The sequence below is a fragment of the Phocoena sinus genome, chromosome 13, assembly GCF_008692025.1.
Source record: "Phocoena sinus isolate mPhoSin1 chromosome 13, mPhoSin1.pri, whole genome shotgun sequence".
In the NCBI taxonomy this organism is placed as follows: domain Eukaryota; kingdom Metazoa; phylum Chordata; class Mammalia; order Artiodactyla; family Phocoenidae; genus Phocoena; species Phocoena sinus.
The window spans coordinates 85720840-85733957 of record NC_045775.1 but is presented as its reverse complement, the minus strand read 5'-3'; the positions used below and the strand labels follow the sequence as shown (position 1 = coordinate 85733957).

The window sequence follows — 13118 nt, the reverse complement described above, 5'->3', positions numbered from 1 at the left end:
TTTCATTAATTGTCTCATTTCTAGTTGTGGCCTTTTCTGCTTACAAAAGTTCCTTTAGCATTTTGTTGTAAAGCTGTTTTGGTGATGCTAAATTCTTTTAGCTTTTGCAAATCTTTTGATTTCTCTGTCAAATCTGAATAAGAACCTTGCTGGGTAGAGTATTTTTGTTGTAGGTTTTTCCCTTCCATCACTTTCAGTATATCATGCTGTTCCTTTCTGGCATAGAATTTCTGCTGAAAAATTAGCTGAAGCCCTATGGGGATTCCTTTATATGTTACTTTGTTGCTGTTAATATTTTTTCTTTATCAGTTTTTGGTCAATTGATTACTATGTGTCTTGGAGTGTTCCTCCTTTGGTTAATCCTTTATGGGACTCTCTGTGCTTCCTGGGCTTGGGTGACTGTTTCCTTTCCCAGGTTTGGAAGGTTTTTAGCTATTATTTCTTCAAATATTTTCTCAGGCCCTTTCTCTCTCTCCTCTTCTGGGACCTCTATAATGCAAATCTTGGTGCATTTGACCTTGTTCCAGAAGTCTCTTAGACTGTCCTCATTTCTTTTCATTTTTCTGTTTTGTGGCAGTGATTTCCACCCCTCTGTCTTCCAGCTCACTTACTGTTTTTCTGCCTCATTTATTCTGCTGTAGATTTCTTCTAGTGCATTTTTCGTTTCAGTTTTTGTATTCTTCAGCTCTGGTTGTCTCTCTACATTCTCACTCTTTGTTAAAAACTTGTAGCTTCTCACTCTGCATCTGTTCTTTTCCCGTGTTCTTGGATCGTCTTTATGATCAGTACTCTGAACTACTTCTCATATCTCCACTTCACTTAGTTGTTCTTCTGGGGTTTTATCTTGTTCCTTCATCTGGAATATATTTCTCTGCCTTCTCATTTCATCTAAATTTGTTTGCATTTTTATGTATGTGGAAGGTTAGTTATGTTTCTCAAACTTGGAGAAGTGGACCTCTGTAGGGAATGTCCTATCTCCCTTTCTTCACCCAAGGGCCAGGGATCAGCTGGTCCCAGGGTAGGTTCTGACCTGTGCTTGGGGACTCATATCCACAGGCTGCAGGACTGTAGTTTTCTTGCATCTGGTGTCTGCCCCACCGTGGGTGAGGCTCGTCTAGAGGCTTGTTCATGCTTCTGGGTGGGAGGGGCCAGTCTCTGTCCACTGGTGGGCAGAGCCAGGTCTTGGCCTTCTGGTGAAAATGTAAAAGTCTATACAATGGTTGCCCTTATCAGTTTTTGGACTGGTAAAGGGTTAATAAGAAGACTCACATTTTGGTCCATTTTAGGAGCAAGCAAATAGATGGAGTACAGCTGAGGCTACAAAGGGGAATCAGCCCTCATTGGTTAGCTAACGGTCTCTGACCTCCCCAGGCAGAGTGTCCTCACTCTCTATGGGACCTGGGAGTGTGCAGGTAAACTCAGGAGAGGGCTGGCAAAGAAACAGATTTGAAGGAGAACGGTCAATACCAGGTTTTGACAATTTTATTGGAAAATAAGTACAGTCCATTGATCAATGATATGTGCTGTACATGAATCTGGCATCTTACTATATAAAAATATTTGGTATCTGCTACAGAATTATACAAACAAGTTTTAAAAAAAACCCTTCATCACTAACCAGTACAAATATAATTTACAAAAAATATCATTGAAAAAATGGCTCAATACCCTTTCTTTCATTGCAAATAAAATAGAGGCAGAAGGGGGAAAATAAAAATTCTAAGCCAGTTTTAACAACTGGAAATGAAACACTTCATTGCATTTGCAAACTTAAACAGGCTGACCAGAACAAACGAAAAATTTACCATCAGATAGTGCAGTAAAATCTAATTAATGGGGAAGGCCTGAAAGGAAAGAGGTTAGAGGAAACCTTAAAAGAGATTTTCAAAAATTAAATAAGATAATCTGCAGACATTTTTAAACAATAAAGCACTACACAAATCTGTTATATGTGCAAATTACTTCTGAAGGCACCTCTGACAAAGAGACACACCCACACCTCTCCTGCAGAGAGCAGGGCTCCTTAGCTGGAGACAGAACAAACTTCCCATAAAGTGACAGCCAACAATAAGTACAAGAGAAAAAGAGAGCAAGTGCCTTAGGGCAGTTTCTTGGGGAAATCTCTTGGAGGAAGTGATTTGGAGTAAATTTTGAGTTTCAGTAAAATTCTGGTCAGCTGGAGAAAATGTGAGGAGAGGAGAGGCAGAGATGGAGGGGCACTGGGGGCAGGTATGAAGGTGCACAACTTGGGATTCGCAGAGCAGGACCAAGAGGGGTCCAGCTGTGTTGGGGTGGTGAGATGCTAAGTGGGAGAACATGGGCTTTAGCTCCTGAACCAGGAGGAGCCGGTGGAAGTATTCTAGTAAGGACAGGATGAGATCACAGCAGCATTGTGGGAAAGATGGTTCATCTGGGGCCGTGTGTGTATGACAGAGTATGAGGAGGAGGTGACTTGGAAGTTGTCCTTCCAAAGAAGGTACGAGTCAAGTAAAATGCAGAAGAATAAGGTGGAACCGAATGGTCATTCCAGGGGGAAGGTATTAAGAGGTGGATCAATTCTTTGCAACTCTTGCTCTTGAAAGTCTCTCTCTCCTGCAGAAAGCTAAGGTTATTGCAAACCCTTCTAATACTGGAGAATTCCTTTGTTCATTGAAATGACAGTTTTAAAGGTCTGTGAAGTAAAATTCCATCTTTGGAAAGTGACTGCCAGCCGTCAAGGGGTATGGGGAAATGCAAGGCAAATGGAAAGTTCTCCAAGAATGCGTCTAATTTCCCTGGGAAGTACGGGTCTCACTGTGCCTGCAGCAATGTCCAAGAGAACCGCTCGAGGACCAGTGACCCTGCTGTCCCCAGACTGGGCCACAGCCCTGCCCTCAGACTGTGGGTGACTTCCTAAAGCTGTCTATAGAAGGGATTTCCTGCACGTTCATTCCTCTTGTTTGCCGCCTCAGTGCCTTTTCTCAGCAGTTCAAACATTCAGACAGGGCCTCTGCTGCCTTGTTAAAGGACTTCCCAAGCCCTCTGCTCTGAGTTGCCCTGGCCACAGGGCAACTGTCATCACATACTGCTCCCTTAACAATCCAATTCTAGGTGACCTCAGGGATAAGGGACTACACAGGTGTGTGGTATGACTGTACAAGTCAGTGAGGCCCAGCCCCGCCTGCAAGGCCTGAAGACAGGAATCACCAAGTAACTCTTGACCAAGCTTCTCTGCTACCCAAGGGGCACGTGGACCTCCCGTGGCCGTTCCTCCTTCGAGTCCAGCTGAGTGGCTGGGGACAGCAGCTTGTGCTTGGCTGAAGGCGGCTGCCGCTGGACTGGCATGTGGTACCTGACCTTCTTCCAGAACCTCGAGTTCGTAGTCTGCGACCCTTCTCTAATGTCCCCCGACCAGCGTATGGCCCCCTGTTTCTGCTTAATGAATTTAATGGATTCTGGCATTTTCTCATAGTCTGGGATTTTCTCTAGCTCCAGCAGGACAACTTTAATTCCTTCCTGAATGAGAGCGTTGTACATGGCTATCTGCTCTTCAGATGAATTCCCCAGCCAGCAGAATCCTGATATTTCTCGGGTCAAAATGATAATCAGTCTTCTGCTTTTCTTTATGGTTTCATTAGCAACCTCAACAATGCCTGAAAAACACGAAGCACAGCAAGTAAACTTTCAACTTAACAATCATTCCCTCCAGAACCAAAACCCCTCAAGGTTCTTCCCACCCCACGGCCTGTGTCTCCTAATGCTCTTTTTTTCTTGCCTTACCTAAGATTGAAGGAGTTTCTCATTTTATAGACTAGATCAAAAACTGACCCACAAAAGGTGAGCAGGGGTCAGAGTACTTTAAGTAGAAATTTATAAACTTTCTTGTTAAACCATTGGATCTATATCACTCCTATTTTACCATCAGCTGTAAAGTAACTACTGGATCTAACTAGTTAAGTTTTCCAAAATGAAATAAAACTTAGTTAATTGTTGCCCCAAAAGAATATGAGAAAAGTAAACACTTTGCATTTAATATGAAAATCGTCATCATGCACCACTTAAGAGGCTCTTAAAATTGTCAAATATGTACACCCAGGTCACAGTCTTCCAGAAAGAGGGAACCCAAGTTTAGTAATTAAATAGTTTTACAAGAGTATTACTTTTTCCATTGCATACATACTTTCCCCAACATAGTCATCTCGGCCACTGATGAAGAGCTTATATCCACACTGTTTTTCCAAGACCTCAGGTAAGACTTTAAACACAAAAATATCTGAGTTAGAGGTGGACCCTTCCCCAGGGTTCTTTGGACATAGTATGTATGCATCATACGTCTTTCCATCTGAAGCTAAAGAGAAAATGCAATATATTTAGAACCAAAGGAAAAAAAAAATGAGATTTGGTAAAGTCAGTATCGCAAACCTGCATTTCATACTGAATTATTAATTTTGTGTGCAATGGTATGAAGCAACAACACCAAAAGTATAATGCCTTTTTAAAGTGTTCATCTTCTTACAAGTTTACATTTATTCTGTTTTACTACAAAGTTCTTCTTATATTATTCGATGGTCCCCTCATATGCAAACATTCTTTACCCCTCCGTATGGAACTACCCTTATCTCACTGTTCTCATCTTCCCCAAATGTCTAAGCCCTGAATTCTATCCATTCTTCCTTTTATATATTAATGTAGTATTACTTTTTTGTGAGGTTTAAACAAAAGAGAGAGTGCCTCCCTGATGCATGAAAATTACATCATTTCTTCCATTTGACGGCAAATCATGGGGTGATCTGTGTTCTACCCAGCACAGAGCAAGTCCTCAACCACAGCTTCTGAATAACTGGATTTATAAGCAGATGCTCTAAATGCCTGTTTATCCCACCATTATGAACACCAGAGCAGTAACTTAGAAAATAATACTATTCAGTCTACTTGGTTAAGAAACTATAATTATGTATAATTATGTTATTTTGTATATGCCACATTTCATTTTAAAATGTAAATAAAACCCCTCTTAGTTAGCTTTTACATCTCTTAACTATCCCAACAAGAAAATACTGCATAGAATACAAAATTGTACCTTTTTTTGGGAGAAAGTCATAGAAAGAATCTCTGTACCAAAGCACAATGTCAACCTTGAAGACTTTATAGATGAAAACAGAGCATGTAATTACCAATGCTAGCATGACAAATATACCAATTGTGGGCGTCTGGAAGTCAGGGACTACAGCAGAAAAGAGGGGAAAAATATTAGAACCCGAAGAATTTAAAAATTGAGCATAGCAAGTTAAACATTATCATCCCAGAGAAACCATATTTGGGATTGGCCTGTAATCCCAAATCCCAGACAGTATTAACCCATTCATTATCATTTTTTATTCATGAATACTAATGTACAAAGGCATTGAGAATGGATACTGTATAAAACTAAGGTGCATTGTATTAAATTTTCACGTAAGTCGTATGTAATAACATCGAAAAAATACCAAAGACCATAGGATAGAGCATTCCATAGGACTATGAGTAAAGTCAGAGTCACTCAAGAACCTACAAAAGTTCTACAAAAGTAGGAGAGTCAGGTGGAGCAAGCTGAAGAGAGGAGGAAAGGAGAAAAGGGTTGAGGGATGCCAGACAGTGTTTCACACTTCCACATCCTCCCAGCTTCACATGCTAGTTATTCATCTGATGACTGCAGAGGAGTTCATGTGGAGAGGTAAGGGAGAGGAGAGGAGAGAGAGAAAGAGCCTTCTAAATGTCAAGGGCCAAGGAGGCATCCAGAAAGCTCTGTTATTTTGCTTTTCCAATTTCAGTCATTGATCCATCTGCAGTTGAACTGGCTATGAAGTGGGACTCAAGGTAGATCAATATCCGATTGGCCCAATTGATAGTTCACATTTACAGTCTTAATTACTGTAGCTTTGTACAAGATAATGATATCTGAAGTGTAAATCTTTGCGATTTGTTGTTTTTATTCAAGACCACCTTGACTAGTCTTGGCCCTTTACATTTCCAATATGACCTTTAGGATAAACGTGCCCACAACAACATGCCCACACAAATGCACACCCACACCTGTACAAATATTGCTGAGATTTTGACTGGAATTGTTTTGAATCTGTAGATTAATTTGAAGGGAACTAACATATTTATAATACTGAGTATTTCAGTCTTTCAATCCATGGATATTGTATATCCCTCCATCTATTAGGTCTTTAATTTATCTCAATAATGTATTTTTAGTTTGTATCACAGATTTTGAACAGCTGTCGCTGGATTTATTCCTACATACTGAATATTTGATAGTTTTTGATGCTACTGTAAATGTTATTTTTTAAACTTAATTTCTATTTGTTGTTGGTATTTGCAGAAATACATAGAAATACTATATGTAAACATATACACTAGTGATCGTGCTAAACTCATTTAGCTATTAATTCTAATAGTTTGTCCATAGGTTCTTTTAGATTTTCTTCCATGTACACATTCATAAATACCGTATTTTAATTCAACTACAAATTATCTTAAAATATTTCACAAACACTTTAAGATTTTTTTATTGGAGTATAGCTGACTTATAATATCATGTTAGTTTCAGGTGTACAGCAAAGTGATTCAGTTATATATACAAATAAAATATATAACTCAGTTAGATATGTATATATATTGTGTGTATATATATATATATTCTTTTTCAGATTTTTTCCCCTTATAGGTTATTACAGAATATTGAGTATAGTTCCCTGTGCTATACAGTATGTTCTTGTTGGTTATCTATTTTATATATATTAGTATGTATATGTTAATCCCAAACTCCTAATTTATCCCCCCCTCCCCTTCCACTTTGGGAACCGTAAGTTTGTTTGCTATGTCTGTGTGTCTATTTCTGTTTTGTAAACAAGTTCATTTGTATCTTTTTTTTTTTTAGATTCCACATATAAGCGATAACATATATTTGTCTTTCTCCGTTTGGTCTACTTCACTTAGTGTGATAATCTCTAGGTCTATCCATGTCGATACAAATGGAATTATTCTATTTATGGCAGAGTAACATTTTATCGCAAATATACACCACATCCTCTTTATCCATTCATCTGTTGATAGACATTTAGGTTGCTTCCATTGTTAAATAGTGCTGTTAGGAACATTGGGGTGCGTGTATCTTTTTGAATTATAGTTTTCTCTGGATATATGCCCGGAAGTGGGATTGCAGGATCATATGGTAACTCTATTTTTAGGTTTCTAAGGAACCACCATACTGTTCTCTATAGTGGCTGTACCAATTTTCATTCTTACCAACAGCATATGAGGGTTCCCTTTTCTCCATTCCCTCTCCAGCATTTATTATTTGTAGATGTTTTGATGATGGCCATTTTGACAAGAATGAGGTGACACCTCATTGTAGTTTTGATTTCTCTAATAATTAGTGAGGTTGAGCATTTTTTCATGTGCCTGTTGGCTATCTGTATGTCTTCTTTGGAAAAATGTCTATTTAGGTCTTCTGCACATTTTTTGATTGGGTTTTTTTTGTTATTATTATTGAGTTGTATGACTATTTGTGTATTTTGGAGATTAATCCCTTGTCGGATGCATCATTTGCAAATAATTTCTCCAGTTCTATAGGTCATCTTCTTACTTTGTTTATGGTTTCATTTGCTGTGCAAAAGCTTTTGAAGTTTACTTAGGTCCCATTTGGTTTTGCTTTTATTGGCATCTAGAAGATGGATCGGGAAAAATATTGCTGTGATTTATGTCAAAGAAGTTCTGCCTATATTTTCCTCTAGGAGTTTTATAGTATCTGGCCTTACATTTAGGTTTTTAATCCATTTTGAGTTTATTTTTGTATAGGGTGTTAAAGAATGTTCTAATTTCATTCTTTTACATGTAGCTGTCCAGTTTTCCCAGCACCACTTATTGACGAGATTGTCTTTTCTCCACTGTATATTATTGCTTCCTTTGTTTAATTGACCACAGGTGTGTGGGTTTATTTCTGGGCTTTCTATCCTGTTCCATTGATCTATATTTCTGTTTTTGTGCCAGTACCATACTGTTTTGATGATTGTAGCTTTTCAGTATAGTCTGAAGCCAGAGAGCCTGATTCCTCCAGCTGTTTTTCTTTCTCAAGATTGCTCTGGCTATTCAGGGTCTTTTCTGTTTCCATAGAGATTTAAAAATTTTTTGTTCTAGTGCTGTGAAAAATGCCATTGGTAGTTTGATAGGGATTTCATTGAATCTGTAGATTACCTGGAGTAGTACAGTCAGTTTGAAAATATTGATTCTTCCAACCTAAGAACATGGTATATCTTTCCATCTGTTTGTGTCATTTTCAAATTCTTTCATCAGTGTCTGATAGTTTTCGGGGTACACGTCTTTTGCCTCCTTAGGTACGTTTATTCCTAGGTGTTTTATTCTTTTTGATGTGATGATAAATGGCATTGTTTCCTTAATTTCTGTTTCTGATCTATTGTTAGAGTATAGAAATGCAAGAGATTTCATGTGCATTAATTTTCTATCCTGCAACTTTACCAAATTCACTGATGAGCTCTAGTAGTTTTCTGGTAGCATCTTTAGCATTTTCTATGTAGAGTATCATGTCATCTGCAAACAGTGACAGTTTTGCCTCTTTTCCAATTTGGTTTCCTTTTATTTCTTTTTCTTCTCTGATTGCTCTGGCTAGGAATCCTAAAATGAAGTTGAATAAAAGTGGCAAGAGTGGGCATCCTTGTACTGTTCCTGAGGAAATCTTAGAGGAAATGCTTTCAGCTTTTCAGTGTTGATTATAATGTTAGCTGTGGGTTTGTCATATATGACTTTTATTATGTTCCCTCTATGCCCACTTTCTGGAGAGTTTTTATCATAAATGGGTGTTGAATTTTGTCAAAAGCTTCTTCTGCATCTATTGAAATGATCATATGGTTTTTATTCTTCAATTTGTTAACGTGGTGTATCACACTGATTGATTTGTGGATACTGAAAAACCCTTGCATCCCTGGGATAAATCCCATTTGATCATGGTGTATGATCCTTTTAATGTATTGTTGGATTTGGTTTGCTAGTATTTTTTGAGGATGTTTGCATTTATATTCGTCACTGATATTGGCCTGTAATTTTCTTTTTTTGTGGCATCTTTGTCTGGTTTTGGTATCAGGGTGATGGGGGCCTCATAGAATGCGTTTGGAAGTGTTCCTTCCTCTGAAATTCTCTGGAGTAGTTTCAGAAGGATAGGCATTAACTCTTCTCTAAATATTTGGTAGAATTCACCCGTGAAGCCATCTGGTCCTGAACTTTTGTTGGTTGGGAGTTTTAAAATCACAGATTCAATTTCAGTACTTGTAATTGGTCTGTTCATATTATCTATTTCATCCTGTTTCAGTCTTGGGAGACTGTACCTTTCTAGGAATTTGTCCATTTCTTTTAGGTTGTCCATTTTATTGGCATAGAGCTAGTTGTTGTAGTCTCTTATGATCCTCTTATGACACTGTATTTCTGCAGTGTCAGTTGTAACTTCTTTTTTGTTTCTAATTTTATTACTTTGGGCCATCTCCCTTTTTTCTTGATGAGTCTGGCTAAAGATTTATCAATTTTCTTTATTTCTGTTCTGATCTTTATGATTTCTTTCCTTCTGCTAACTTTGGGTTTTGTTTGTTCTTCTTCCTCTAGTTACTTTAGGTATTAGATTAGGTTATTTGAGATTCTTCTTGTTTCCTAAGATTGTATTACTATAAACTCCCCTCTTAAGAACTGCCTTTGCTGCATCCCAGAGGTTTTGGGTGGACATGTTTTTTTCATTTGTCTCTAGGGGTTTTTTTTTTTCTTATTTCCTCTTTGATTTCTTCAGGTGATCCATTGGTTCTTTAGTAGCATATTATATAGCCTCCACATGGTTGTGTTTTTTTGCAGTTTTTTTCTTGTAGTTGATTTCTAATCTCAGTGTTGTGGTTGGAAATGATGCTTGATATGATTTCCATTTTCTTAAATTTACCAAGGCTTGCTTTGTGGCCCAACATGTGATCTATCCTGGAGAATGTTCCATGTGCACTTGAAAAGAATGTGTATTCCCTGCTTTCAGATGGAATGCTCTTATAATTAAGTCCATCTGGTCTACTGTGCCATGTAAGGCCTGAGTTTCCTGATTGATGCTCAGTCTGGATGATCTGTCCATTGATGTAAGTAGGGTGTTAAAGTCCCCCACTATTATTGCCTTACTGTCAATTTCTCCTTTTATATCGGATAACATTCTCCTTATATATCGAGGTGCTCCTTCTATGCTAGGTGCATATATATTTACAATTGTTAAATCTTCTTCTTGGATTGATCCCTTGATCATTATGTGATCATTATGGAGTGTCCTTCTTTGTCTCTTGTAACAGTCTTTATTTTAAAGTCTATTTTGTCTGATATGAGAATTGCTACACCAGCTTTCTTTTGATTTCCATTTGCATGGTATATCTTTTTCCATCCCCTCAGTTTCAGTCTGTATATATCTCTAGATCTGAAGTGGGTCTCTGGTAGATGATATATGTATATATGGGTCTTGTTTTTGTATCCATTCAGCCAGTCTGTATGTTCTTATTGCCATTTTGTTAATTGTTCTGGATTTGTTTTGGTAGGACTTTTTTTTTTTCTTTTCCTCTTTTGTTCTCTTCTCTTGTGATTTGATGACTACCTCTAGTGTTTGGTAGTTTCCTTTTTTGGTTTGTGGTTAACATGAGGTCTTGGTATAGCAGGCTATATATATACATTTGTATTATATATACATTTGTATTAAGTTGCTGATCTCTTAATTTCAAATGCATTTGAAATATCCTGCACTTGTACTCTCCTCATGATTACTGGTTTTCATATCTTTGTGTGTCTATGATTTCCTGCCTTTACTGTATGTTTTCCTTTACTGGTAAGCTTTCCTGTTACATAATTTTCTTGTTTCTAGTTGTGGCCTTTCCTTTTCTGCTTATAGAAGTTCCTTTACCATGTTTTGTAAAGCTGGCTTGGTGGTACTGAATTCTTTTAGCTTTTACTTATCTGTAAAGCTTTTGATTTCTCCCTCAAATCTGAAGAATAAACTTGCTGTGTAGATTATTCTTGGTGGTAGGTTTTTCCATTACATCATTGTAAAAATACAGTGCCGCTCCCTTCTGGCCTACAGAGTTTCTGCTGAAAAACCAACTGATAAGCTTATGTAGTTTCCCTTGTATGTTATTTTCTGCTTTTCCCTTGTTGCTTTTAATATTTTTATCATTAATTTTTGTCAGTTTGATCAGTTTGATCACTGTGTGTCTCAGCATGTTCCTCCTTGGTTTTAATCCTGTATGGGACTCTCTGTGCTTCCTGAAATTGGGTGACTGTTTCCTTTCCCATGTTAGGGAAAATTTCAGCTATTATCTCTTCAATTATTATTTTCTCAGGTCCTTTCTCTCTCTCTTCTCCCTCTGGGACCCCTATAATTCAAATATTGGTGCATTTGACATTGTCCCCAAGGTCTTGTATTGTAAACTGTCCTCACACTTCTCATTCTTTTTTCTGTTCTTTAGCAGTGGCTTCCACCACTGGGTCTTCCTCATCTAATTTTGCAGCCCCATGTAGGTTGAGGAGTCTGAACTTTTAAAAGCAACCTATATGATTCTGAAAATAAGTGGTCTCAAGACCAATTTTACAAACTATTAATGGAGCAAATAAGGAACTCTAATGGTGAAATTGTGAGGAAAATAATTTTAGTGCAATGAAAAAGAAAAGGAGACAGCAAAGGAAATAAGGGTACAATGAAGTAAGAGAAAGTACAAGAAGCAAAGAGTAGAATTTTAAGGAGAGTTGGCAAATGCTGCTGCTGCAGAGTATCAGTGAAATGAGGAGGGGGAGAAAGCTGAATAACACTTGAAGGAGTCTGTAAGAGGCTCGAAATATCCAGTAGGCCATGAGGAATCACTGAAGCCTTGGATGGCAGAGTAGAAGGACCTTGAGTTCACCTCCTCTCACGAGCACACCAAAATCACAACTAACTGCTGAACCACCATCGATAAAAGAGTGGAACCTACCAAAAATGACATTCTACATCCAAGGAATTAAAGAAGAAATCATGATGAGATGGTATGAGGGGCACACTCGCAATATAATCAAATCCCATACCACCTGGGTGGGCAACCCACAAACTGGAGAATAATTATATTGCAGAAGTTCTCCCACAGGCATGAGAACTCTGAGCCCCACACCAGGCTCCCTGACCTAGGAGTCTGGCATCAGGAGGAAGAGCCCCCAGAGCATTTGGCTTTGAAGGCCCATGGGGCTTTACTGCAGGAGCTCCACAGGACTGGGGGAAAGAGATTCCACTCCTGGAGGGCACACCAAAACCCAGGGCAAAAGCAGTGACTCTATAGGAGTCATTACCTGCTGGTTTGGAGGGTCTGCTGGGCAGGCGGCAGCTGTGGCTCTCTGGGATCATAAAAGCTGGTGGCAGACATATCTGGGAGCGTTCATCTGCGTGAACTCTTGATAGAGGCAGATATCTTGCTTGGGTCTTTGGCACCAAGACCTGGCCTCCTGCAACAGCCTCTAGGCTCCAGTGCTGGGCTGCATCAGGCCAAACGACCACCCAGGGCAGGAACACAGCCCCACCCATCAGCAGACAGGCTGCCTAAAGACCTCCTGAGCCCACAGCCAGCTCTAGACGTTCCCCTTGACACGGCCCTGACCCCAGAGGGCCAAGCCCACCAGTGGTCAGGCACTGGCCCCTCCTACCAGGAAGCCTGCATGAGCCCCTAAACCAGCCTCACCCACCAGAAGCAAGAAAACTATCAACCCACAGCCTATGGAACTGAGTACACAAACAGGTCAGAAGCTACCCTGGGACCAGCTGGTCCCAGGCCATTGGGTAGCAAGAGGGGAGTGTACTGACACACAGGACATCCCCTACGGAGGGCCACTTCTCCAAGACCAAGAAACATAACTAATCTTCCATATACATAAAAATACAAATAGAAAGTTAACAAAATGAGACAGCAAAGGAATACATTCCAGACGAAGGAACAAGATAAAACCCCAGCAAAACAACTAAATGAAGTGGAGACAGGCAATCTACCCAAGAAAGAGTTCAATATAACGATCGTAAAGATGATCCAAGAACTTGGGGAAAGAATGGATGCACGGAG

At 39.0% G+C, this 13118-nt stretch overlaps 1 protein-coding gene across 9 annotated transcripts in view; it reads right to left on the bottom strand.

Annotated features, from left to right (window-relative positions):
- Positions 1–1464: 1464 nt before the first annotated feature.
- Positions 1465–13118, bottom strand: part of IL1R1 (interleukin 1 receptor type 1) — a 161848-nt gene continuing 150194 nt past the window's right edge. For all 9 annotated transcript variants that reach the window (XM_032651991.1, XM_032651992.1, XM_032651995.1 and 6 more), the window contains 3 exons: positions 5060–5203; positions 4160–4327; positions 1465–3632 (listed from right to left, as the gene is read on the bottom strand). In XM_032651991.1, the coding sequence (XP_032507882.1) occupies positions 3214–3632; positions 4160–4327; positions 5060–5203 (731 nt within the window). In that variant the 3' untranslated portion in view covers positions 1465–3213. The remainder of the gene's footprint in view (positions 3633–4159; positions 4328–5059; positions 5204–13118) is intronic.